This window comes from Lithobates pipiens, unplaced genomic scaffold (genome assembly GCF_037356315.1).
Source record: "Lithobates pipiens isolate NorthernLeopardFrog02 unplaced genomic scaffold, aLitPip1_a1.2 Scaffold_23, whole genome shotgun sequence".
Lineage (NCBI taxonomy): Eukaryota > Metazoa > Chordata > Amphibia > Anura > Ranidae > Lithobates > Lithobates pipiens.
Window position 1 is genome coordinate 243970369 of NW_027507785.1, and position 26629 is coordinate 243996997.

General features: G+C 45.9%; 1 protein-coding gene across 1 annotated transcript in view; it reads right to left on the bottom strand.

The window, feature by feature from the left end:
* The window catches only part of LOC143928222 (calcium-activated chloride channel regulator 1-like), a 100255-nt gene that overhangs the window by 7825 nt on the left and 65801 nt on the right, over window positions 1-26629 (bottom strand). Inside the window, exons 12-13 of the mRNA XM_077452971.1 lie at window positions 11951-12115; window positions 7567-7797 (exon numbers count right to left, since the gene is read on the bottom strand). Coding sequence (XP_077309097.1) covers window positions 7567-7797; window positions 11951-12115 — 396 coding nt within the window. The remainder of the gene's footprint in view (window positions 1-7566; window positions 7798-11950; window positions 12116-26629) is intronic.

Sequence of the window (26629 nt, forward strand, 5' to 3'; positions counted from 1 at the left end):
CTCTGCAGTATTGAGGATGCCTACTACTGTTATTGGAGGAGGAGAGGAAGGACTCTGCTCATCACATGACAATACCAAAGCTGCAGTTGGACTTTAAGTTTTTCTAAGGGTTTGATGTGTAGTAATAAACACAAATATTTCTAATCTTTCCTCCATGTTAAAATATATATTTCCAATTATAAAAAAATAAAAAAAAACTCCTAATATCTTAACATGAAACTTCAACAACACTCTGCTGCTACATAAAATCACCCCTTAATCAAAAAAATACGTGAATGCAAACTACTTAAATCCAATTCAGCACTGTGTGTATAAAAAAAATAAACAAGAAAAAAGTGTAAAAATACTATAAATATTAAGCTAAAGAGAACTCAGTACATCAAACCACCAAGTGCTTCAATGTAATCATTTATTAAAAAGTATATTAATTCAACAAATATCAACAAAATATAAAGTCCACAAAATCCAAGTCCACTGTGATTCTCTGTGTCAAAAAATCTTTCAATAAGCCCAAATGGTGCTCAGCGGCTTCAGACAGACACTCACATAACAACATGCCTTTCTAATCAAAGATCGGCATGTAAAGCTTAAAGTGGTTGTATACCCACATTTTTAACTTTTACCTACAGGAAAGCCTATAATAAGGCTTACCTGTAGGTAAAAAAAATATCTCCTAAACCTGTACGGTTTAGGAGATATTCCCCTCGGTATGCGCCGCTGACTGCAGCGGCGCATGCGCACAAGGGGTTTCTCGCCGTCAAAATCCGGCAGCAGCCGAGCGGCCGGACTGAAATCTCCCGCGCACATGCGCGGGAGTGACGATATCGCGGCTCTGGCCACTCACAGCGCCGGAGCCGCGATACCCGGAAGAAACGCCGAGGGAGCATGTCAGCTCCCTCGGCGTGGATCGGGCCAGATGTCGGGGCCTCGTTCTAAGGTAAGTATTTCATAATGAGCTAGTATGCTAGCTCATTATGCCTTTTGCTTTGCAGGTTTAAAAAAAAAAAAAAAAATGTGCGGGTTTACTACCGCTTTAAAAGTAGTGACTATTCACTGCTACAGAACCCTCCTCCATGGGTTAATGGTTCTCCCCTCTTTTCTCCTACAAATATCCACAGGACATAAAATAAAATGTTGCAGTAGTGTGATACCATCAAGATACAGTCACTCACATATAAAAACGTATACAAATGCCTCCTCTTACTGAATGAGATTGCATCCAGCCACTTGCAGAGTATAAAGCTGGCCACTCTGCAAGCATTCATCTCTCACCCCACACTGGATCAGAAAGGGAACGCCAACTCCGCTAGCCCTGTCCCAATGCATTTCATATTCTGATATCGGTGGGTCCCACTGTCAGAATCCAATGTCCTAGAGGAGGAAATTCCTCCCTCCACTTCATTTGTGTGAATCGAGGAATCGTTTAGTTCTTTTTTTTCTTTCACTTTTCCGACTGATTGTAAAAAAAAGTAACTGTATGGCCAGCTTAACTTCTGGGCTGGAACATTATTGATTCTCCTTCCTCCGTTAGAATTGGCATTTGGTAAAGTAAAGGAGAACAAACACATGCACCCTCATACCTTAACCACTTGCTTACTGGGCAGTGGGCACTTAAAAGAGAAGTAAAGGATTTTTTTTTCCCGATTAATACTTACCAAGGTGGATGCAGCATTGGTCTGATGCTGCATCTGTTCCCTGGCACCTCTACACTGAGAACTGATCGATCAAACACCTCCAGTGGCTCGGTTGTCACGGTTCCCCTAACAGAGAGCTGCTGCCTGTCAGTCACAGCTCTCTGCTCTTCTCCCTCCTCGCTCATTGGAGCGCTGAGCTGTGAAGGGGTGGGAAGCGGCCGTCTCAGACTCTCTGCTGATCGCTTGCGGATCCAGACTCCCAGTGATGGGATGATACAGTGCCTGGACTGACATTGGTGACATCAGCAGAGAGTGGACTTCAGCCCACTCTGCTGAAAATGGATCACAGGAGTGAAAAACAAACTGCACTCCTGTGACCCTTAGGAGAAGTACAGCCAAATGAGCTTTGGCTGGACTTCTTCTTTAACCGGTTCCCGACCAGCGCACGCCGATGTACGTCGGCAGAATGGCACGGGCAGGCATATTGGCATACAGGCATGTCCAATCTTCAATGCTGCCCTGCCATCGCGAGCAGGATCCCCGTGAGTCCGGTCGCGGTCCCGCGGACTCGATCGCCGCGGGCATACCCGCGATCGTCTCACGGGACGGCTGAATGGAGAAATGCCGTTGTAAACAGCATTTCTCCATTCTGCCTAGCAACTAGTGACGCTGATCTCTGCTCCATGTGATTGGAGCAGAGATCAGTGTTCACTAAATGAAAGCCCAACCCCCCACAGTTAGTAACACACCCCTAGGAACACTTAACCTCTACACTGCCACCCACTGGTTAACCCCTTCACTGCCAGTGCCATTTACACAGGAATCACTGCATTTATATAGCAGTGATTGCTGTATAACTGACAATGGTACCAAAAATGTGTCAAAAATGTCCGATGTGTCCGCCATAATGTCGCAGTCACAATAAAAATCGCTGATTGCTGCCTTTACTAGTAAAAAAAAAAATAATTATAAAAAATTATTAATAAAATTGCCATAAAACTATCCCTATTTTGTAAACGCTATAACTTTTGCGCAAACCAATCAGTAATCACTTATTGCGATTTTTTTACCAAAAATATATAGAAGAATACGTATCAGCCTAAACTGAGGGAAAAAATGTTTTTTTATATATTTTTGGGGATATTTATTATAATAAAAAGTAAAAAATAATGTGCTTTTTTCAAAATTGTCGCTCTATTTTTGTTTATAGCACAAAAAATAAAAACCGTAGGGGTGATCAAATACCACCAAAAGAAAGCTCTATTTGTGGGAAAAAAGGACGTCAATTTTGTTTGGGAGCCAAGTCGCATTACCGGGCAATTGTCAGTTAAAGTGACGCAGCGCCGAATCGCAAAAAGTGGTCTGGTCTTTGGCCAGCAAAATGGTCCGGTGCTGAAGTGGTTAAAGAAGAAGAGAATGTGGGCTGCATTTTTAAATGTCATAATTTGCCGTGTCACAAATGTTAATTCGTGTTAGTAACACCCCTAGGAACACTTAACCCCTACACTGCCACCCACTGGTTAACCCCTTCACTGCCAGTGTCATTTACACAGGAATCACTGCATTTATATAGCAGTGATTGCTGTATAAATGACACTGGTCCCAAAAATGTGTCAAAAAAGTCCAATATGTCCGCCATAATGTCGCAGTCACAATAAAAATCGCTGATCGCCGCCATTACTAGTAAAAAAATCCCCTATTTTGTAAACGCTATAACTTTTGCGCAAACCAATCAATAATCGCTTATTGCGATTTTTTTACCAAAAATATGTAGAAGAATACCTATCGGCCTAAACCAAGGGAAAAAAATGTTTTTTTATATATTTTTGGGGGATATTTATTATAACAAAAAGTAAAAAATAATGTGTTTTTTTCAAAATTGTCGCTCTATTTTTGTTTATAGCGCAAAAAATAAAAACCGCAGGGGTGATCAAACACCACCAAAAGAAAGCTCTATTTGTGGGAAAAAAAGGACGTCAATTTTGTTTGGTAGCCACGGCGCATGACCGCGCAATTGTCAGTTAAAGCGACGCAGTGCCGAATCGCAAAAAGTGGTCTGGTCTTTGACCAGCAAAATTGTCCGGTCTGTACTTAGCACTGTCACTCAACACTGCACATAAATGACATTTTTATCATTTTTTTTCACACAAATAGAGCTTTCCTTTGGCAGCATTTAATCACTGCTGGGTTTTTTATTTTTTGCTAAATTAGTTTTTTGAAAAAACTGTTTCATTGTTTGCTATAAAATTTTGAAAACGGGTACTTTTTCTCCTTCATTGATGTGGGCTGATGAGGCTTCACTGATGGGCAGTGCTAGACTGCACTGATGGACACTGATAGGCTGCACTGACAGGTGGCACTGGTGTGCATTAATAGGTGGAACTGGTGGGCACTGATAGGCAGCACTGGTAGGTGACACTGGTGGGCACTGGCAGGTGGCATTGCATAGCAGCAGTGGCTCTCCCTGATTGGGATTGATGCTGATCATGTGGTAAGGGGGTGCGCAGGCAGTGAGGATGTACATGGACTCCCTCCCGACAATTAAGGCCCATGCTGTAGCAGTCTTTCTGCTATAGCACAGGCGGGAGGTGGTTAAAGTACCATGTACCATGTATGGGTTGAACTGGATTAACTTGTGTCTTTTTTCAACCAGATTAACCACTTAAGCCCCGGACCAATTGTCAGCCTAAGGACCAGAGGTCTTTTTACAATTTCGCACTGCACTGCACTGCGGTCATGCAATGTTGTACCCAAACAAAATTTGCGTCCTTTTCTTCCCACAAATAGAGCTTTCTTTTGATGGTATTTGATTGCCTCTGCGATTTTTATTTTTCACGATATAAAAGGAAAAAGACTAAAAATTTTGGAAAAAAAAAAGATATTTTCTACTTTTTGTTATAAGAAAAATCGAATAAACTAAATTTTAGTCATACATTTAGGCCAAAATGTATTCAGCCACATGTCTTTAGTAAAAAAATAAGCGTATATTTATTGGTTTGCGCAAAAGTTATAGCGTCTACAAACTAGAGTACATTTTCTGGAATTTACACAGCTTTTAATTTATGACTGCCTATCTCATTTCTTGAGGTGCTAAAATGGCAGGGCAGTATGACCCCATTTTGGAAAGTAGACACCCCAAGGAAATTGCTGAGGGGCATGTTGAGCCCATTGAATATTTTTTTTTTTTTGGTGATTGAATAATGACACAAAAAAAAAAGTTTACAAAAAGTTGTCACCAAATGATATATTGCTCACACATGCCATAGTTATATGTGGAATTGCACCCCAAAATATATTCTGCTGCTTCACCTGAGTACGGGGATACCACATATGTGGGACTTTTTGGGAGCCTAGCCGTGTTACGGCACCCCGAAAACCAATCACTGCCTTCAGGATTTCTAAGGGTGCAAATTTATTTCACTCCTCACTACCTATCACAGTTTCGAAGGCCATAAAATGCCAAAATAGCACAAACCCCCCCCACCCCCCATTACCCCATTTTGGAAAGTAGACACCCCAAGCTATTTACTGAGAGGCATGTTGAGTCCATGAAATATTTTATATTTTGCCACAAGTTGCGGGAATATTACAACCTTTTTTTTTTTTGCACAAAGTTGTCACTAAATGATATATTGCTCACACATGCTATGGGCATATGTGAAATTACACCCCAAAATAAATTCTGCTGCTTCTCCTGAGTACCACATGTGGGGGACTTTTTGGGAGCCTAGCCGCGTACGGGACCCCGAAAACCAAGCACCGCCTTCAGGATTTAAATGTAAAACGCTACCAAAAAACCTGTTAGCGATCGCAGGGATCAGGCCTGACTCTGCGAACGCTGCAGTTATGTGTTTAGTGTTTTGTAAGTGACAATGATCGATCGATACTGCACTTGGGTGGGCTGAGCGGAGGGGCAAAACGCAGGTGCTAGCAGGTATCTGGGCTGATCCCGCTAACAATGCATTTTTTTGGAACCCTAAACTGCTGGGGACGCTAGTATAGATCTGATCAGATCAGATATTGATCTGTTTAGATACTATACCACTACGGGAGGTGTATGCTTTGCGTGTGGGTGTTAGCAGTACTGGCACTAACCTAGCGCTGCCTGGGGCGACGCAGACCCTGACCCTAAAACCTAATTGATATCACCCGCCGGGTGATCAGGGGGTTAAACCTTTATTGGGTAATAAATGGTGGGTGCCCTGATGCTATAAAATCAAACTAACTAACCAGAGTCACTGTAACACTTATACGGTGATCACTGGTGAATGGGTTAACTAGGGGCAATCAGGGGGTTAAAATCTTTATTAGGTAGTATATGGGGGTCCCTGACGCTATATAAAAACCTGACGGGGAACCTAAATAACTAACTGGCTAACCAGCGTCACCAGTGAAACTTATACGGTGATCGCTGGGGAAAGGGTTAACTCTAGGGGCAATCAGGGGGTTAAAATCTTTATTAGGTAGTATATGGGGGTACCTAACGCTATAAAAACCTGGCGGTGAACCTAAAAAATAACTAGCTACCTAGCGGCACCAGTGACACTAATGCAGCCATCAGAAAAACGATTGCTTAGTGACACTGGCAAAAGGGGGTGAAAGGGTTACCTGGGGACAATCAGGGGGTTAAAACCTTTATTAAGTTTTATATGGGGGTCCCGGACGCTATATGAAAACCTGACGGGGAACCTAAATAACGAAATAACTAACTGGCTATCCAGCATCACCAGTGACACTTATACAGTGATTGCTGGTGAAAGGGTTAACTCTAGGGGCAATCAGGGGGTTAAAACCTTTATTAGGTAGTATATGGGGGTACCTAATGCTATAAAAACCTGACGGGGAACCTAAATAACTAACTGGCTAACCAGCGTCACCAGTGAAACTTATACGGTGATCGCTGGGGAAAGGGTTAACTCTAGGGGCAATCAGGGGGTTAAAATCTTTATTAGGTAGTATATGGGGGTACCTAACGCTATAAAAACCTGGCGGTGAACCTAAAAAATAACTAGCTACCTAGCGGCACCAGTGACACTAATGCAGCGATCAGAAAAACGATTGCTTAGTGACACTGGCAAAAGGGGGTGAAAGGGTTACCTGTGGGCAATCAGGGGGTCAAAACCTTTATTAGGTAGTATATGGGGGTACCTAACGCTATAAAAACCTAGCGGGGAACCTAAAAAAGTAACTAGCTACCTAGCAGCACCAGTGACACTAATGCAGCGATCAGAAAAACGATTGCTTAGTGACACTGGCAAAAGGGGGTGAAAGGGTTAACTCTAGGAGCAATCAGGGGGTTAAACCTTTATTGGGGGGGTGGGGGGCTACCCTGGACCTAACATTAACTGCCCTGACACTGTATACTGTCACAACTGACACTAAATACAGTGATCAGTAAATAAATGATCACTGCAATCAGTGACACTGTGACTGGGAGGGGGGGGGGGCTGGTGGCGATCAGGGGGTGATTTGTGTGCCTATGTGTACCTACGTGTCAGTGTAGTGATTGGTGCACTTACTATGTCCTCTCCTTGCAGTCCGGTCAAAAAGACCGCCCCGAGGAGAGTGACATCACTTCCTCCCTGCCTGTGTTTACACTACAAAGGCAGGGGAAGCTTCTCATTCGCCTGGAGCGATCGAGAGGGGATGGCCAGAAACCAACGGCCATCCCCTCATCCCGGATCGGTCCTGAAGCGAAACGGACCGCTGCAGCCAACGGGAGGGGGTCCGATCGGACCCCCCACCCGCTGGAAGGCAAGCACGTACCGGTACGTGCTTGTGCCCGTACATGCCATTCTGCCGACGTATATCTACATGCGGCGGTCCTTAAGTGATTAACTATAATTAACTATGTATTACACCTCTGTAGGTATTTTCAGACCATCCATTACATTACAGATAATCCAGTTAACACATAACATTTAATACATACCATTTCCCTTATCAAGATCATCTCCAGTAGCAGTCCAAGATAATGCAACTTGCTGGCCTTGAAAGATTGCTTGCAAGTCTATAATTTTTCCAGGTTTAAACACATCAGGAAGGGGGCCTGATGGTATGTCAGTTACTCTGAAGGCAGCGCCTGAAGCTGTTCTGGTAAAATCCCCTATATTTAGTTCATCAGTTGTAACTTTTGGCTTTGGTGGGTTACTGATTATAGCACCTATGCACAAAAGAAATAAACATATAAAAGGCATTAGTAGAAAAATAAAGCCTGGAATACTCCTTTAACCACTTAAGGACTGCCTCACGCTGATATACGTCGGCAGAATGGCACAGCTGGGCACAAGCACGTACCTGTACGTTGCTTTTTAAGTGCCCAGCCGGTCCTGTGCTCCGTGACCGTGGCCACGGGACCAGCTGACCCGATCGCCGCTGGTGTCCCCGGATCGAGTTACAGAGCTGGAGAACGAGGAGAGGTCTGTGTAAACATACATCTCTCCCCGTGCTTCCCTGTGTGGTTGCCACTGATCGTCTCTTCCCTTTTTATAGGGAAGGACGATCAGTGATGTCACATGCCAGGCCACGCCCCCTACAATAAAAAAACACATAAAGTCATACATAACACTACACTGCCCCCTAGTGGTTAACTCCTTCACTGCCAATGTAATTTACACAGGAATCAATGCATTTCAATAGCAATGATTGCTGTATAAATGACAATGGTCCCAAAAATGTCCGATGTGTCCGCCATAATGTCGCAGTCACAATAAGAATCTCTGATCACCGCCATTACTAGTAAAAAAAAAATATTAATAAAAATACTATAAAACTATCCCCTATTTTGTAAACGCTATAACTTTTGCGCAAACCAATCAATAATCTTTAATTGCGATTTTTTTTTAACAAAAATATGTGAAAGAATACGTATCGGCCTAAACTGAGGAAAAAAAATGTTTTTTTATATATCTTTTGGGGATATTTATTATAGTAAAAAGTGGGAAAAAAAAGGATGCCAATTTTGTTTGGGAGCCAGGTCGCACGACCGCGCAATTGTCAGTTAAAGCAACGCAGTGCCAAATCGCAAAAAAGGGGCCTGGTCCTTTGGTTGCAAATTGGTCCGGGGCTTAAGTGGTTAAACTAATATTAATATACACATGTAAGATGCAAGATACATATTCTTATAGCAAACAATACAAATGTATGTGTCTGGAAACCTCATCTGTTCTTAATTAAGATGAAAAGCGGGGGGCATTAGTATCTTCTTCATGTGCATTTACCATAATACTAGAGACATACTAACTTCAAGAAGAAGCCTATAACTGACCATTGGTACTAGTGATGTCCAGTTCATGAACGAATCGTTCTTTTGAATCGATTCTTTTCAGTGAACTGGATGAATCGATTCATCTAACTGAACTGATTTGTTTGAAACAGTTCACTATGCACTCTATACTAGCATAGCAAGGCAGGCCTGGAAATATGATCCTAGAGTGAGAAAGCTCCGCCCCTCCCTTCAACCAATCAACCGGCTCATAGCACACTTACACTCAGAACTGTTTTAAAGAGGAAGTAAACCCTGATGAGTTTACTTCCTCTTTCATTCCCTGCAAAGGTAAAGCATAATGGACTACTATGCATCGCATAGTAGTCCATTATGTGTCACTTACCTGACATACGAGCCAGCGAAGTCACCGCTGTCCCCTGTAGTCCGGTGCATCCATCTTCTCGGTGGGTCTCGCTGCTCCGCCGCTGTCATTGCATGCGCACGGGAGCCGTCACGCGCGGCATCTTCGCCGTTGACGGTGCCGCACTCAGTGCGCCTGCGCACCGCTGTCTACGGCGCATGCGCCTTAGACAGCGGTGCCTGTCTTTCAGCAAATATCTCCTAAACCGTGTAGGTTTAGGAGATATTTCTTGGACCTACAGGTAAGCCTTAATCTAGGCTTACCTGTAGATCAAAGTGTGTTGTAAGGGTTTACAACCACTTTAAGTTTGTATCCAGTTTTTGAGTCAGATGCACACAGTACATCGAGTTAAAGAATCATACACGTACACTCAAAGAATCACGAGTCCCCACCAGTAGAACAATACACTAAATCAATGATCAGGTTGCAGCAGTGATAAGATGGTACAGGCAGCCTGAGGCCCTTTCACACGTGTGCGACTTGTCCTGCGACTTTGGACTGCAAAGTTGCATGACAAGTCTGTACCTCATGATTTCCAATGAGAACCATTCATATCTGTGCGACTTCAAGTCACAGCGACTTCAAAGTAGTCCCTGCACTTCTTTGGTCCCACTTTGATGTGAATTGAGGTCCATAGACCTCCAGAATACACAGGCATTGCTTTAAGTCGCATCAAAATTGCGGCAGAATCATGCAACTTTCAGGCTGCGTTAGCCTGAAAAGCCTGAAAGTCACACGATTTTGCTGCAATTTTTTGCCAATAATTTGCAGCGACTTGAAGCAATGCCTATGTGTTCTGGAGGTCTATGGACCTCAATTCACATCAAAGTGGGACCAAAGTAGTGCAGGGACTACTTTGAAGTCGCTGTGATTTGAAGTCGCACAGATATGAATGGTTCTCATTGGAAATCATCGGGTACGACATGTCATGTCAACGTTGCAGTCACAAGTCGTAGGACAAGTTGCACAAGTGGAAACAGAGCCTAAATGAAAAGCAGGCTTTTGTGCATGTGAACTGCATTCTGATGGGCCTAGGTTTCAAATTTGTGGAAACCTAGGCTCAGGGCCGGTTCACTTTGCTGCGTGGTGCAAAATCGCATGTGATGTCCGTGTGATGCCATTTCAGCCATACAGATAGTATGGCTGAAATCGTATCGCATTCGGACTAAACTCGCACAGCACCTTTTTTGGTCCACACCAGAATGTTTACACCTATGCAATTCAATTTATGTCCGAACTGAAAGTTCACAGTGCGACATGTGAGCTGAAATGGGGGTGTCGTTAACATTGTATGACACTCCCCAGCAGTTTGCATATGTCAGTGTGAACTGGCGTGCGAGTCGGGTGCGATGCGGGAACCCGCAGTGGAATCGCAGGGTTCCCGCATCGCACAAGTGTGAACCCAGCCTAACACAGCTGTTTGTGTATCACCAAAATTCATGACGCCGGGTAATCTGACAAATTGTAGTCTGACAACAATAGGCTTGTGCTCTGCGCCAATGAACTAAATAAATGTAAACGTCCCCAGGAGGACCTGCCAACCTTCTATGTGAATCAGTCTTCTGATTCTAATCATTTAATATGGTTGAATCAGAGCTTCGGTTCACTTGCTTGTCAGGAGACTCAACAAGTGAACCTAAGAACCGAAGAATCGGTTCATTGAATTTGTTAATTTCAGTGAGTAGTTTGAAATGAACCGATTCACTTTAAAGATCCGGACTTCCCATCGCTAATTGGTACCTAGCTTTTAGTGAATTCATTCAGTGCATGGTTACAGCTTCTCAAGAAAAGAGTCAAAGCTAGTGATATTGTCCACAGCAAGTATGTTTAGGCCTGACTTTAGGGAGGATAGAAAATAGGGGCAGTGGCACCCACCTGAACTACCATAAACCTGTTTGTTAACTACAATAAGCAGACGATACAGCATGCCAATTCTGGGATCATGTGACCAAAACCTTGCATAATAGGTCATGTGGTCCACAACGGCTCTGCTTTGTGCAAGAAGACATCAACAAAGTTTTCAATTACTTTGACTGAAGATGCTGCTAAAGTTATTGGCCCATGAACTGTTATGATAGCTCCAAGTTATCAGATTCAGAAACCTCTACTAACCTTCCCTAAGGTTATATGTATATCTAACTAATTAAACCAGTTATAATTTATATCGACTTCTAAGATACCATCACCAACTTAAAAAAACACACAAAAAAAAAAAGGATTTAAAATGCTTGCAACATTTACTTGGTTTGCAATGTTCCATTGCATAGCCCCCTTCCTCCCTGCACATCATCATCCACTCCTCATTTGGGAGTGTCTAACTTCTGTGTGTACTGGCCCAGCTCCTCCACTCCTCACCTCCCTACATAACCCTTAATGTAGCAACTGAGGGAAGAAGCAAAAGGTAATACTACAGAGCGTCATTTGAGTGACAGTTAAGAGTCTGCTGGGGCTGCTGACATCACATCCAAGATGGCAGCATTCAGTATCAGTTTCGAGGTTTATGGATGTCTAAACAAGGGAGGCGTTTACAGGTAAAGAATGCATAAAATATGTTAAAAAAAAACATAAAGTATAACCTTGGAGGAAGATTGTTGTTGAAATTAATAATCTGGTAGCTGGGTCTTCTAAAGTTAATGAATGTTTATATAATTTTTTTCAATATTTGCTAGTGCCCTGTACCATTCTTACCATTCTCAACATAGCCAGGTAGGTATAATGCTTGATTTTTTGGCAGTGCCAGTTTGGCAGTTTTGCTTTTGCTTTCAACTCGCACTTTTAAACCATATCTGCCATTTCCACTAAAGTCTGTAAAGTATTTGGAATAGATTCCATCGTTCTTCATAATATCCGCTCCTTAAAAAGAAATTCAAATACAGATTTTGGATTAATTATAAAGAAACCACATTTAGTGGGATAACATACAATTCAGAGAGGCAAAGCAAATAAGTCAGTTCCACTCTGAAACTCTTTTGGAGGTATGTACAAGCAACCGTCAGTTTTTTTTTTTTTTTTAAAGACGTTAACATACCAAAAAAATGCATTGCAATTCTTTCTGATTGCTCCTGGTAGATTATGACATACAGCATTGGTGCAATTGTACAAATTTTACTCCACAGTACATGTAATGACATTTCCAATAGTACAATCAAACAAATACCAGATGGGTACTTTCTTTCCCGATGATAAATTCCCAAAGAATATAATATAATTGAAAGCGTGAGTGATCCACTGCAAAAATGTCAAAATAATTCATAGATGACGGTGTGACATATTTAAAGTACAAAAGTAACAAAATGTAACACAAGTCCAAATCCAAAAATGTGAATAAATATAATATTGTTCATTAGTGATATAGTCCCCTACCAAAGTGAATATAAGTTCTCTATATTCACTCTTCAGACTTGTGCAGTGCAGCACTCTTCCACCATATAGTACTTTCCATTAAGGCTTCAGTGCATATCCCCATGTGTCAAACCACCATAAAAAGGAAGAATTTATATAGTGCTAACTGAATTCACTTTCCAGGGGTTAAAAATACAAAATGTATTAATCAAAGAGCATATTGCATGTCAGCTCCAAATATAACAACCATCAAGAGCTGAACACAGAGATTACTCATCACGTTGGAGCCAATGCCTGTAGCGGCTAGCGTGATGACATCATTAGTGTCAAGATCCACCCCGTACTTATTACATCCAGTGTGGGATACCCTGGTTGTTACACTATCAGATATGCCAACTGCCTGTTTTAACCCCTAAAAGGCTGAGCCACTGTGCAAACATTAGCAGTGCAGCTGCAGCTTGGCCCCATACACCTAAATGGGTTGCATTTAGCAGTGTAATGCAGTTTATTCGCTCTGTGCCTTTCTTTAGGTGCTTTGCCAGGGGTCTGTAAAACCAAGGTAAACCACCAGCTTTTACTGTCCCCTGGCTGTCCATGTGAAGGAACCCTAAGAACCATATATACAGACATTATAACATAAACTGAGATTACACCTAGCATACAGAGAAGGAGAAATATCACTGTGCAGCATCTACTGTATGTATGAATGAATACTTAGAATTACCCACATGCAAATGTGGCAAAGCAGTACTGTGTGGTATTGACATACAAACAACAAAATCAGAGAATTATATTCATTGTATATAACAACCCCCACGTGGAAGCTGCTGGTGAATTGAGATCCCCACCCTGCACAGCCAGGCACACCAAATTTCCACAGTTTCCCAGCGTTAGAAAACACTCCAGTACATTGTTTTTGTATTTTTATTGAGGGGATAAAACTTGGATGGGGAGTAGGGGTATTATGGGATGCCCACTTGACTTTGAAACATCTTCAGGGACAACTCCTACTATATACAGTCCTATATACAGTTAATTTCCTTCATCCAGCACTTCACTTGCTTGCAGAATCACCAGTGGTCTCACTAAGTAAAAATTTGTAGCACTTGCCCATTACAGGCACGGACTCGCATCCCCTATACTTGTAGGATGTAGAGTGACACCACTAACACATTCACTGCACTTCCTCCTGTGGTCACTGGTCCCAGCTCCAACTCTTCAGGCCCTGACAGCCCTCCTGTTTGCAGCAGATTCTTTCACTAGCCCTCCGGGCTACTTCACCACAGTCCTGGCTGACACCAGTCCTCCATACTGACACTCACCAGTCCTCCCAGACCAACTCTCAGGAGATCTCCTGAACGTGCTGAATCTCTCTCCTGCTGTCCTCACACCTTCTCCCATGCATCCAGGTGTTGTAGAGGGTCTCTCCAGCACCCCTGAGCTGCAGGCCTGAGGTCACCCCCCCCCCCCCAAGACCATAGGTCACCCTCAAGGGCCACTGGCAGCCTTCTGAGCACTCCATATCCATCTTCCACCCGACTGCCCATACTGGCATGATCCCAGAGTATTTAAGAGGTGCCTGCCCCTTGCCAGCGCTCCTGCTGGGGATTGGCTGGGGCCCTCATCAAAACACCAAGAAGCTTCTCCTAAAATCCACCCTCTAATTCTGGAAGCTTCTACGGAAGCAGGGGGAGTTACCAGAGGTTCTGCTTGGTGGGTCATCCAGCCTTCCTTAGTCACTCATGCCTGACCCAAATTCAACCCAGGCCTGGCTCTCAGCCAGGTCAATTTACCTACTCTAGCAACTATGTACATTCTATGTAGCACACTAGAAGGTGCTACACAAAAAGAGAAGTAATATGCAGTAATTGTATGTAAATGGTGTCAATTATAAACAGCAATTGAGGACACGAGGGGTAAAAACCAGAGTGATTCACTCGATTAAAGGGCAAGTTGATATTGCTGCATTAGTATTTGAATATTGTGCAGGTGAGCAGCAAGTAGTAGTAGAATAAATGCATAAACTAAAGCAAGGGATCAGATGGTTGAAGAGTAAGGCTCGGTTCACACAGGAGGCGGCACGACGCGGCACGACTTGCAGCGCCGCGACCTGCCGAGACCTCAGCGGCGACTTGCAAAATGACTTCTGTATAGAAGTCAATGCAAGTCGCCCGAAGTCATGCCAAAAGTAGTACAGGAACCTTTTTTCTAAGTCGGAGCGACTTGAGTCGCTCCTCTTAGAACGGTTCCGTAGTACAGAACGGGGGCGACTTGTCAGGTCGTGGCGCCGCAAGTCGTGCCGTGTCGTGCCGCCTCCTGTGTGAACCGAGCCTTAAGAGAGAGAAATGCAGACAGTCGGTTAAAATTGTGCACAAATGTGGAAACACATGGCAGCAAAAAGTACAGTGTTATGTAACAGAAATTCTAATTTCCATGTTGTCAGAGGATCAACAGACTTCAGCATTGGTGCTTCCCCGCAGATCGGCGCAACGGACCACACGGGTTGGCGCACGCATATGCGCAATACAGCACAATGACCTGTGCACATGCACACATCTATGGGCACCACCTGATTGCCCTGACAAGCCTATAAAAGGCATCAATGTGCTCTGTGTCTTTGCTGGTTTGTCTCTTCAGCTCCTGTGTTCCTGTGCCTTGTTTCCTGAGCCTACCCGTTGTGACCCGGATCGTACCTGACGACTCTTGGACCTCTCCTACGATTGACCTTTGTCTTGCTTCTCGGAACTCCTTCTTTGCTGTTCCTGTGTTTGACCCCCGGCCTGCCTCCTGGACTTATCTCTGCCTATTCCCTCTGTTTGATGCTTGGATCTACAGACTGACTTTCTGTGTATGGCCTGGCTTGCTCTTGGACTCTGATCTATCTTCCTGGTGTTTGACCCTCGGCCTCCCACTGTGCTACTCCAGGTGTTAGAACCCCCGGGGGCGTGGTCTGGAGCCGGTCCAAGATGGACGCATAGATCCGGAGCTCCCGTCTCCCGAGGTCCAGCTTCAGTGACAGCAGAACCGCACAGCGCCGAACGAACACCGGAACATGGTGAGAACCCCCCGGAGCGACGCGGCATCCCGTTCACGATCCCCGTGGGGAACAGACACCCCAGCGAGCAGCCAAATCCCCGCGATCTTCAGACCGCGGCCTAACAGAGGCATGCAGGCCTCACAATCCCCGGCCTCGCGTGAGCCGCGCTCCCCGAGCTCCAGCCCACACCGCGGGGGTAACCGGAGCCAGCCTGGCTCAGAGTCAGGGCAGAGACGCCCACACGCAGTTAGCCTAGAAGATCTCCACAGCGTGGCGGCAGACATAAAAAACACCCTCATGGCGGCCATCACTGGCATGCGCTCGGACATACAGGCCATAGCCCTACGTGTGGAAGAGGTGGAAATTACTCAAGCCCGCCAGGATACTGCTCTATGCCACGTACAGCAATTGACGGAGTCCCATGCCATCCATCTCAGAGAGATCAATCGCCACATGGAGGACTTAGACAACCGCGGGAGATGTCGAAACCTCAGGGTGAGAGGAATCCCAGAGGCGATCGATCCTATTCACCTCTCTCTGGCGGTCACCAATATATTTAATTATCTCCTAGAAAGACCCCTGGACACACCAATAGTCTTTGAATGGATCCACAGGACGCTACGCCCGAGGGGACGAGACCTGGACCCTCCTAGAGACGTGGTTTGCTGTCTTACGGATTTTCCACTGAAAGACAAAATTCTCCGCAAGTCAAGAAGCAGAAACCAGCTCACATATCAGGGGTAGGGATGAGCCGAACACCCCCCGGTTCGGTTCGCACCAGAACTTTCGAACGGACCCCAAATTCGTACGAACTTTAGAACCCCATTGAAGTCTATGGGACTCGAACGTTCGAAATTAAAAGTGCTAATTTTAACGGCTAATATGCAAGATACTGTCCTAAAAAGGGTTTGGGGACCTGGCTCCTGCCCCAGGGGACATGGGTCAATGCCTAAAATGTTTTTAAAAATGGCCGTTTTGGCGGGAGCACTGATTTTAATGACGATTAAAGTGAAAAAAAAAGTGAAATATTCCTTTAAATATGGTGCCTGGTGGGTGTCTGTAGTATGCCTGTGAAGTGCCACGTGTTTCCCGTGTTTAGAACAGTCCCTGCACAAAATGACATTAAACGGAAATAACACCATTTAAAACTGCTTGCGGTTTTAATGTTATATCTGGTTCCTGCAATATGGTTGAAAATCATTGAGAAAAATGGCATGGGTAGCCCTCCCTGCCCATTACCAGACCCTTTGGGTCTTGTACGCATATTAAGGGGAACCCAGTACCCATATTAAAAAAAGGAAATGCGTGTGGCCCCCAGGCCCTATATACTCAGAACAGCAGTATACAGGCGGTGCAAACAAGACAGGGACTGTGTAGGTTTGTTGTGTTAAGTTGAATCTGTTTGTAATTTTCAACTGGTACATTTTTAAAGTGTAGCTCCAGTCAAAAAAACTATTTTTAAGCTTTTTGGAAAACATAGGGAAGGGTTATCACCCCTGTATAATTTGTTTTGTCGTCCATCTTTTTTCATCTCACTTGCTGTTGTCTCCTTCCGTTTGCAAGTAGGAGATGTTTGTAAGTTGGATGTTTGAAAGTAGGGGCCTGCCCTATATGCTCTGCAGAAATGGCGGAACAAGGTGTTGGTTTTGCCACAACATTGTAAGCCCTCAAAGTGACTCTTGGTGGGCGCTGGAGCGCCCTGCTGTGAACGATTATATCAAGAATTGTAATTACATGCCATTGTTGAACAGTGGTAGAAAAATTGACCTTTGGTGGTTGTGGTGCTGGTGCCACAACACTATAAGTCCTCACAGTTACTCTGGGTGGGCACAGGAACGGGCCCTCCTGTGAAATATTATATCTAGAGTTGTAATTACATGTCCCTGTTAAACAGGGGCAGAAAAATTGGGCCTTAGGCACTGGTGCTGGTGCCACCACACTGCAACCTCTCCCATATACTCTAGTTTTATTGCAGGAATTAGCCCTGCTGCAAAGCATTGCATAAAAAATTTTACTTAAATGTCCCTGTTAAACAGGGGCAGAAAAATTGGGCTGATGGCATCACCCAGAACCAGAAATGTTCTTCCAACATATCAGCGGAGGAGGAAGAGGATAGACAATCAACATAACAGGACAGTCAATCAGCATCAGCATAGGCAGTCTTGAAGGGATGTGATATTTCAAAAACAATTATTCGGTTACATCAGCTTCAGGTGCTTGGTAGCTGTGGGTGATCCAAGACTGATTCATCTTGATGAAGGTCAGTCGATCAACTGATTCGGTGGACAGGCGCACCCTGTGATTGGTAACAAAGCCACCAGCAGCACTGAAGGTGCGTTCCGAAAGAACGCTGGATGCAGGACAGGCCAGTAGCTCAATTGCATACTGTGCAAGCTCTGGCCAGTGATCCATCCTCAAGACCCAGTAAGCCAGAGGAGTTTCGGTGGGAAAGGTGTCCAAGTCTGACCTTGCCCCTAGGTATTCCTGCACCATGTAAATCAGACGCTGGCGATGGTTGCTGGAACCGATCATACCTTGGGGCTGCGGGCTAAAAAATTGTCTGAAAGCATCAGTCAGACGGCCACCTTCTCCACCACTCCTTCTGACCGATGCCTCAGCAACACGTTGTCCAGGACCAGGAGTTTGTAACCTCTCAGTCTCTGGGAACGCATTGCACAGACCTTTCTGCAAGGCCTCCCGGAGATGTCTCATCCTCTGCTCCCTCTGCGATGGCAAGATAAGGTCGGCAACCTTACCCTTGTACCGTGGATCAAGGAGAGTGGCCAGCCAGTAATGGTCCCTCTCCTTGATCCGAAGAATACAAGGATCCTTCCGCAGGCTTTGCAGGATCAGGGAGGCCATGCAGCGTAGGTTAGCTGAGGCATTCGGTCCGGAGTCCTCTGGGTCACTAAGGACAACATGATCCGCAGCTACCTCCTCCCAGCCACGTACAAGTCCACGTGTTTCTTGGGACTGTAAATCATCCCTACAAGACTGCTGCTGCTGATGCTGAGTGCCAGCCTCCACCTCCATGCTGACACAATCATCCTCCTCCTCCTCATCCTCCTCATCCTCTTCCTGTGTGATGGGTGGCACAGCAGGAACACTGTCTGGATAAAGGGGGCCTTGAGAGGCAAGGAAGTCCTCCTCTTCCTGCCTCTGTTCTGCCTCAAGTGCCCTGTCCATTATTCCACGCAGCGTATGCTCCAAGAGGTGGACAAGAGGTACAGTGTCACTGATGCATGCACTGTCACAGCTCACCATCCTTGTGGCCTCCTCAAACGGTGACAGGACAGTGCATGCATCCCTGATCAAGCCCCACTGGCGTTGTGAGAAAAAACCGACCCTGTCCTGGTCGGCACAGGTACTCATTGATGGCCCTCTGCTGCGTGTGCAGCCGCTGCAGCATGGCCAACGTTGAGTTCCACCTGGTGGGCATGTCACATATAAGGCGGTTCTTGGGCAGGTTCAACTCCTTTTGGAGCTCAGCCAGCCAAGCACAGGCATTAAATGATCAGCGGAAATGCACACAGACTTTCCTGGCCTGCTTCAGGACATCCTGTAAGCCGGGGTACCTGCCCAAGAACCGCTGCACCACCAGGTTAAGGACGTGAGCTACACAGGGCACATGGGTCAGTTGTCCCTGTCAGAGGGCGGAGAGGAGGTTGGTGCCATTGTCGCAAACCACCATTCCTGGCTTAAGCTGGCGTGGCGTCAACCACCTCTCGGCCTGCCCCTGCAGAGCTGACAAAACATCCGCCCCAGTGTGGCTCCTGTCCCCCAAACAAACCAGCGCAAGCACGGCATGGCATTGTTTTGCCTGCGTACTTGCGTAGCCCCTGGAACGCCTACGGAGCACCGCTGGTTCTGAGGACAGAGCACTGGAAGAGGCCATGGAGGAAGAAGAGGAGGGGGTGGAGGAGAGAGGTGTGTCACAACCAATAGTAGCATTTTGGAGGCGTGGTGGCGGAACAACCTCCAACACTACTGCACCTTGTCCTACATCCTTCCCAGCTGCCAGAAGAGTGACCCAATGGGCCGTGAAAGACAGGTAACGCCCCTGTCCATGCCCGCTGGACCATGAGTCAGCGGTAATATGCACCTTACCGCTGACCGCCCTGTCCAGCGAGGCAAGGACATTGCCTTCCACATGCCGGTAGAGAGCCGGAATCACCTTCCGTGAAAAAAAGTGGCGTTTGGGGACCTGCCACTGAGGAACCGCACATTGTACAAACTCACGGAAGGGGGCCGAGTCTACCAACTGAAAAGGCAGCAGTTGAAGTGCTAGCAATTTAGCCAAGCTAGCATTCAACCGCTGGGCATGTGGATGGCTGGGAGTGAACTTCTTTCGTCCAGCAGCTGGGGCAGGGACATTTGCCTGCTATAATCGGACGTGGGTGTACTGCTAGCAGAGTGCCCGGAAGCACTTGGCTGTGACACACCTAATTCTACACCTTCATTCCTCTCAGAGCAGGTTTCAGAGAGGACTGAAGGTCTAGTGGGGTTGGAGATGCCAGCTGATGAGGAGCAAGGAGAGGTCCGCTTTGTTCTTTGGTGTGGGTCTTTGAGGTACGCTTGCCAACGAGCTGCATGGCAGGTCAACATATGTCTGGTCAAGCATGTGGTGCCCAAGCGGCTGATGTTTTGGCCACGCGAGATACGCTTGAGACATATGTTGCAAATAGCAGTGGTGCGATCTGATGCACTCGTCTCAAAAAAGGCCCACACCAAAGAACTTTTAGAATAACGCGCAGAGGCAGCGCCCTGCACAGGCGGAGCTCTGCGGTGTGATTCAGTCGGTGTGCTGCCCCTAAGCTGGCCCCCGGAGGGCATCCTGCCTCATTGGACATGTGCCTCCTCCTCCTCCTCCTCTCTCCTACCAGGCACCTACGTGGAGTCAGTGCCCTCATCATCCCCTCCCTCTTCATCGCTGTAGCAAACCTGGCAAAATGCTGCAGCTTGTGGAACATGACTGCCAGATTGCTGTCCTTCTTGAGCATCCCCTCTCTCTGCATTCACGCTACTGCCTTCCTCTAGCTGAGTGTCATCATCAGAGGCTACAAAACACTGGGCATCCTCCTGGAGCATGTACTCAACACTGTGCTCAAAGAGTTCAGGAGACTTCTCAGGAGGACGTGGTGGGTCTAGGGAAGGAGTCACTGATGATGACATTGAGACGAAGGAAGACGATGCGTTGGCAGCTGCTTTGCTAGTACCCTGAGACTGGGTGAGAGAGGATGAGGAGGATGAAGAGGGCTTGGTCATCCACTCTACCAAGTCATTGGCATGTTGCGGTTCAACATGTCCAGCTGCCGAAAAGAAGGACAAGCGTGTCCCATGGCCACGTGCTGATGACAATGCACCACGTCCACGACCAGCACTGTTGTCTCTAGACACAGAGCCTGCTTGCCCTCTTTTATTGGCTCGCGCCTGTCTGCCTCTCCTTGCTGGCCTTCCAGACATGGTAATGGCCTGAAGGGAGTTGGGTAAAACAGCAGTTGGGTAGTGTATATTGTGCTGGAGGCACACAACACCCACTAACTCCTGCAGATGACTTTATTATAGAACACCAGAGATAAAGGGGTATACTGTAATGGAGTCACACAACACCCACTAAGCCCTGCAGATGCCTTTATTATAGAACACCAGAGATAAAGGGGTATACTGTAATGGGGTCACACAACACCCACTAAGCCCTGCAGATGGCTCTATTAGAGAACAGCAATACAGGGTAGATACAGGTGTATATTGTGCTGGAGGCACAAAACACCCACTAACTCCCTCAGATGCCTTTTTTATAGAACACCAGAGATAAAGGGGTATATACAGATGTATACTGTGCTGTGCTGGAGGCACACACAACTTCCAATAACTCCTGCAGATGGCAAGTGGGCTCAAATAGAGAAGAGCTATGTAGGTGGATATAGCGGTGTGTACAGGGTACAGAGCATGCAGACAGCACGCACAAGCTACTAACACTATTGACTGCAAGCTCTATTATAAAAGATAGATCACTAACTATATAGGTGAGGTGAATATAGCAGTGTATACTGCGGTCAGGGCAAGCAGACAACAACCACTACAGAAGAGCAAGATCGAAAATCGGCCGATAACGATCGGTGTATACTGTGTTGGAGGTACACAGAACACCCACTAACTGCTTCAGACGCCAACACACTACACAAGGCCGCCGCGCTGGCGGTCTTACATAGTGTGGGGCGTGTACTACACAGCCTGAGCTATGATTGGCCACAGGCGTCCTGCCTGTGGCCAATCATGGCTCTCCTCACTGCTGGCGCTGTGATTGGCCAAGCATGCGGGGTCACAGTGCATGCTTGGCCAATTATGAGCCAGCAATGCACTGCGATGACGCAGTGCATTGTGGGCCGTGAGCGCCACACGAATTTGGCGCAAATGGCCCATAACGTTCAGAATTCGAAAGCTCATCCCTAATCAGGGGGCAACGATAAAGATTTATCAGGACTTATCCAACATCACCCTACAACGTAGATGGGAGCTAAGGCCCCTTCTGGAAACTCTGAGATCCAGATCTATTATCTACCGCTGGAAGTTCCCCTTTTGCCTGTCGGTGACGCACCAAGGCCGTACAGCAAATCTCAGAGTTCCGAAGGATCTGGAACACTTCTGTTCTACACTGGATCACCCGATGGTCCCTCTCCCAGATTGGTATAGTGACTTCCGCTTGCCGTTACCCAAGAGAGCCACTTCCATGGACGGAGTGGACGAAGCAGGCACCTACAGCATCAGCCGCCGCCGAGCCTACCCTCTCGCACCACTCACTCCACCACGGATACCTGGAGCCCAACGCAATGGTAGCCCAATGGCTTCCCCAGCTCAACGTAGAGCCCGCATCACCTAGACAGGTACTCAGGCCCTCTTTATACGCTTTTTTTACTTTTTGTTGTTGCTGTTGCCTCTCTTTGTTTTATGGTTCCTTCCCATGACACAAGGCCCTAGCTCTCTTCCTGGCGAGAGCAGGGGATGGAGAAAAGACTTCAGCCCGATATTAAGGTTGACTTTTTTATATTGGCAACGTATGGATGATACCCATTGCCCAGAACCACACTGAGACAATACTTCGTGCCCACCATGTCTTTAATTGATACGGATCAGCCATAAACCCTAATATCCCTGACTGACTCACGCAATGTATGCCACTCCAAAGGAGCAGAGATGAGGCCCTCACCTCCGCGATGTGTAACTGCCATTACTGGTTCTTCATCCTCTGACTGAAACTCTGTATTCCATTTGCCTTCAATGTCTTTTTTTTTTTTCTTTTTTTTTTACGCAAGGTATCTCGAAAGGCAGACTTTCCAGCAGACTTCTACACCTGGTTTGTAGTTTACCTGATTATCCATAACAGCTCCCCCTAGAGACTCATGCAATAACAAAGGAGTAATAGGTCACTCCTCTAGGTGGAGTGCCAATCTCTTCAACCTTTTGGCTTGTCCCTTCTGCCCTCCTTTTCTACTGTGCTCACTGTTTCCTACCCCTTCTTTATTTTTTAATTTTTTCTCATTCTCTTCTCTCTTCCTTCCCCTCTTTTCCTAACTATGCAGCTCTTGTCTTCAGGCCAACAAGAATAGGCCTATACCCAGATAATGCGTATTGCAATAAGACCTTTTTCTACTATTGTAAGATTGTGGCTATCCTTTTTTGCCTATGGCTCAGCTTTGATGGTGGGCGCGGGGCGCCAGGGGAGGTCGCGCGCAGGTAAGACTGCCAATTGATGACAAAACGCATATCCGCGTATTGCATAAAGAAACAGGGCTGTGCGCGACCCCCCCTGGCGCTGTGCCTTTGTTCACTCCTTCAGTAGGGCATAGTTTTATTAATGGTTACTACTTCATTGTTCTTTATCAATGTTATTGTTACCATGGTTATATTCATTAACACATAGTTTTCTAGCTCTGTGTCATGGGAACCATTAGTTTTAAGTGTTCAATTATTTGTTCAGTTAAGCTAAAGACATACATATACGGTGTTTACGTAATATCGCCCCCCCAAGGCCCTGGAATTTTTTCTTTTCTAATTAGCATAGCTCATAAAATCGGACATATTCCATTGTCCGACATATACTCATGCTTACCACTTTGTCGCCTTCACGACAAGTTATTTAGGTCATTCAAAGGGATCTATTACTCCTCACCTGACACCCGGAAACTCTCACCATAGTGTGCTCACTTGCAGCATAGACCTCTTGGAGACGTGAAATGTTTCCTTTTGTTGACTGTCACCTACCAACCCCCCCAACAGTGGTTCTCTGGTAGATACTGCTGACACCAACCGGAGTATCCCTGTATTTTCAGTGGGATTGCAGGACATCTCCCACTTCCGGTACCCTTCCATCTTTCCCCAATCCTTTCCAGTAGATTATCTCTCTCGTATCATAACCTATCCCCTCCCTGCCCTCTGGGCCCTCCCTAACCTCTCCAACTGTAAGTCTGACCCCGCTCCCCCTTACCTCCCTCCCCCTACTGGTCCGCATCTCTGGCTTCCCCAAACCAGCATACTTGAAGGATAAAACATGGCTCTGTCCAAGACCAATAGACAAAACCTTTCCCTTAAACTTGTTTCCTTGAACACCAAAGGCCTGAACACCCCAGAGAAGCGTTCCCAATTACTGTCTAATATGAGAAGTATGAAAGCAGACGTAATATTCCTCCAGGAGACCCATTTTTGCTCGCAAAAAACGCCACTCCTAACCAACAGATTATATCCCGTCGGCTTCCACTCGACTTCCCCGACTTCAAAGTCCAAGGGGGTCTCTATACTCCTTTCCAAAAATGTCCATATTGACATTAAAGACAAAATTATTGATGACCAAGGCAGATTTATCCTTCTGAAGGGCACCTTTAAAAACCACCCCATCACCCTGGCAAATATATATATAGCCCCAATAAAGCTCAAGTCCCCTTCTTCCAGGCCATCACGCGAATGCTAGCTAACTTCCAGGAGGGGATCTTGATCCTTGGGGGAGATTTTAATGTTCCACTTGACCCTCTCCTGGACTCCTCCACGGGACATTCCCACTTACCCTTTCGAGCCCTCAAACAAATCAAAAAATGCTTCCAAGAACTACTAAACCATGATACTTGGCGCACACTTCATCCGAACGATAGGGACTACACTTTTTTCTCTAACCCCCATAAAAAATACTCTTGTCTTGATTATTTTCTTATCACGCAACAAGACCTCCCCAAATTGCGAACTGCAACCATAGAGCCAATGACACTTTCGGACCACCACTCGATTACGATAACCCTCGTTTTCCCAGATAAGATCAACCATGCCTATATTTGGAAGCTAGACCCCACGATTTTGACAGACAATTCAAAAGAACAAGAGATCAGGGAATACCTCTCCAACTACTTCACTGATAATGATACCCCCGACACATCAAAATTGACACAATGGGAGGCTCACAAATGCATCATAAGAGGCAAACTGATCTCTTTGACGTCAGCAATCAAAAAAGAAAAGAGACTCAACCTGGCTAAGCTATATACCAAACTCAAGAATATCGAATCTCTTCATAAACGTAACCTAGCCATGCAAACACATGTCGAATTAGTCGCGACACGCACCCAGATAAAGGAGGAATTGGGACAACACTTACGGAAAAAATATACATTGTCTCAGAAACTCTTTTATGAATACGGTAACACGTGCGGTCACCTACTAGCGCAAGCCCTACGTAAAAAAAAAAATCTAACATAACAGTCCACCAGCTTCGATCCAAGACAGGCAAATCAATCACGACAAATCCTGACATAGCAGCGGAATTCGAAGCATATTACACGGCGTTGTACAACCTCAAGAGCACTGACCCGAACTCCCCACGGCCTCCCGGAAACATAGCGGCGATAAAATCGTTCTTAGCCCAATACTCCCCAGATAAGATTTCAGCCGAAAACGCCACTCATCTCGATTCCCCGATCAACATAACGGAATGGAACCAAGCGATAAAACAATTGAAACCAGGAAAAAGCCCAGGCCCAGATGGCCTCTCTGCGGTCTATTATAAAACATTCTCCGATACCCTCCAGAAACCCTTCCTTGCTGCTTTTAACTCTATATCCCCAGAGAACCCCCTCTCTAGGGAAATGTTGGAAGCACACATTGTTGTCCTCCCCAAATAGAATAAAGATCCAACTTGTACGAGTAGCTATAGACCCATATCTTTGCTAAATGCGGATATTAAGATCTTTTCTAAGATACTCGTGAATAGAATTTTGCCAATACTCCCTTCAGTCATATCCCAGGACCAAGTGGGGTTTATCCCTGGCCGGGAAGCCAGGGATAACACTATAAAAGCAATTAACTTGCACTACCTGATGACGCACACAAACCAAAAAGGTTTTTTTCTCTCTTTGGATGCGGAGAAGGCATTCGACAGAGTGTCATGGGAGTACATGGGAGAAGCCCTTCGAGCATTAGGAATGGGCTCGCGCTTCATGGACTTAATACTCTCGTTATACACAGAGCCCTCGGCCAAAATACGAGTAAACAACACTCTGTCGAATGCCTTCCCCATCCGCAATGGAACGAGACAGGGATGCCCCCTCTCTCCCATCCTCTTTGTACTTACACTGGAACCGTTCCTCCGTAAATTGAGATATTACGGGTATTCGAACACCTGACAAGGAGTATAAGTACGCAGCCTATGCGGATGATATACTGCTATTTCTAACGAACCCAGTGACCTCTCTACCAACTTTACTGGCGGAATTCCGTAATTTTAGCCACCTGTCCAACTTAAAAATCAATTTTTCAAAGTCCTTTGCCCTCAACATCTCCCTGCCCCCAACTTTAGTCTCCCAATGCAAAGATAACTTTCCATTCCAGTGGAAACGGGATTCTATCACGTATCTAGGAATACAGTTGCCATCCAAGCTCTCGGATCTATACATGATGAACCACCTTCCCCTTCTGAATAAATTATCCTCTGACCTCACCTCATGGAA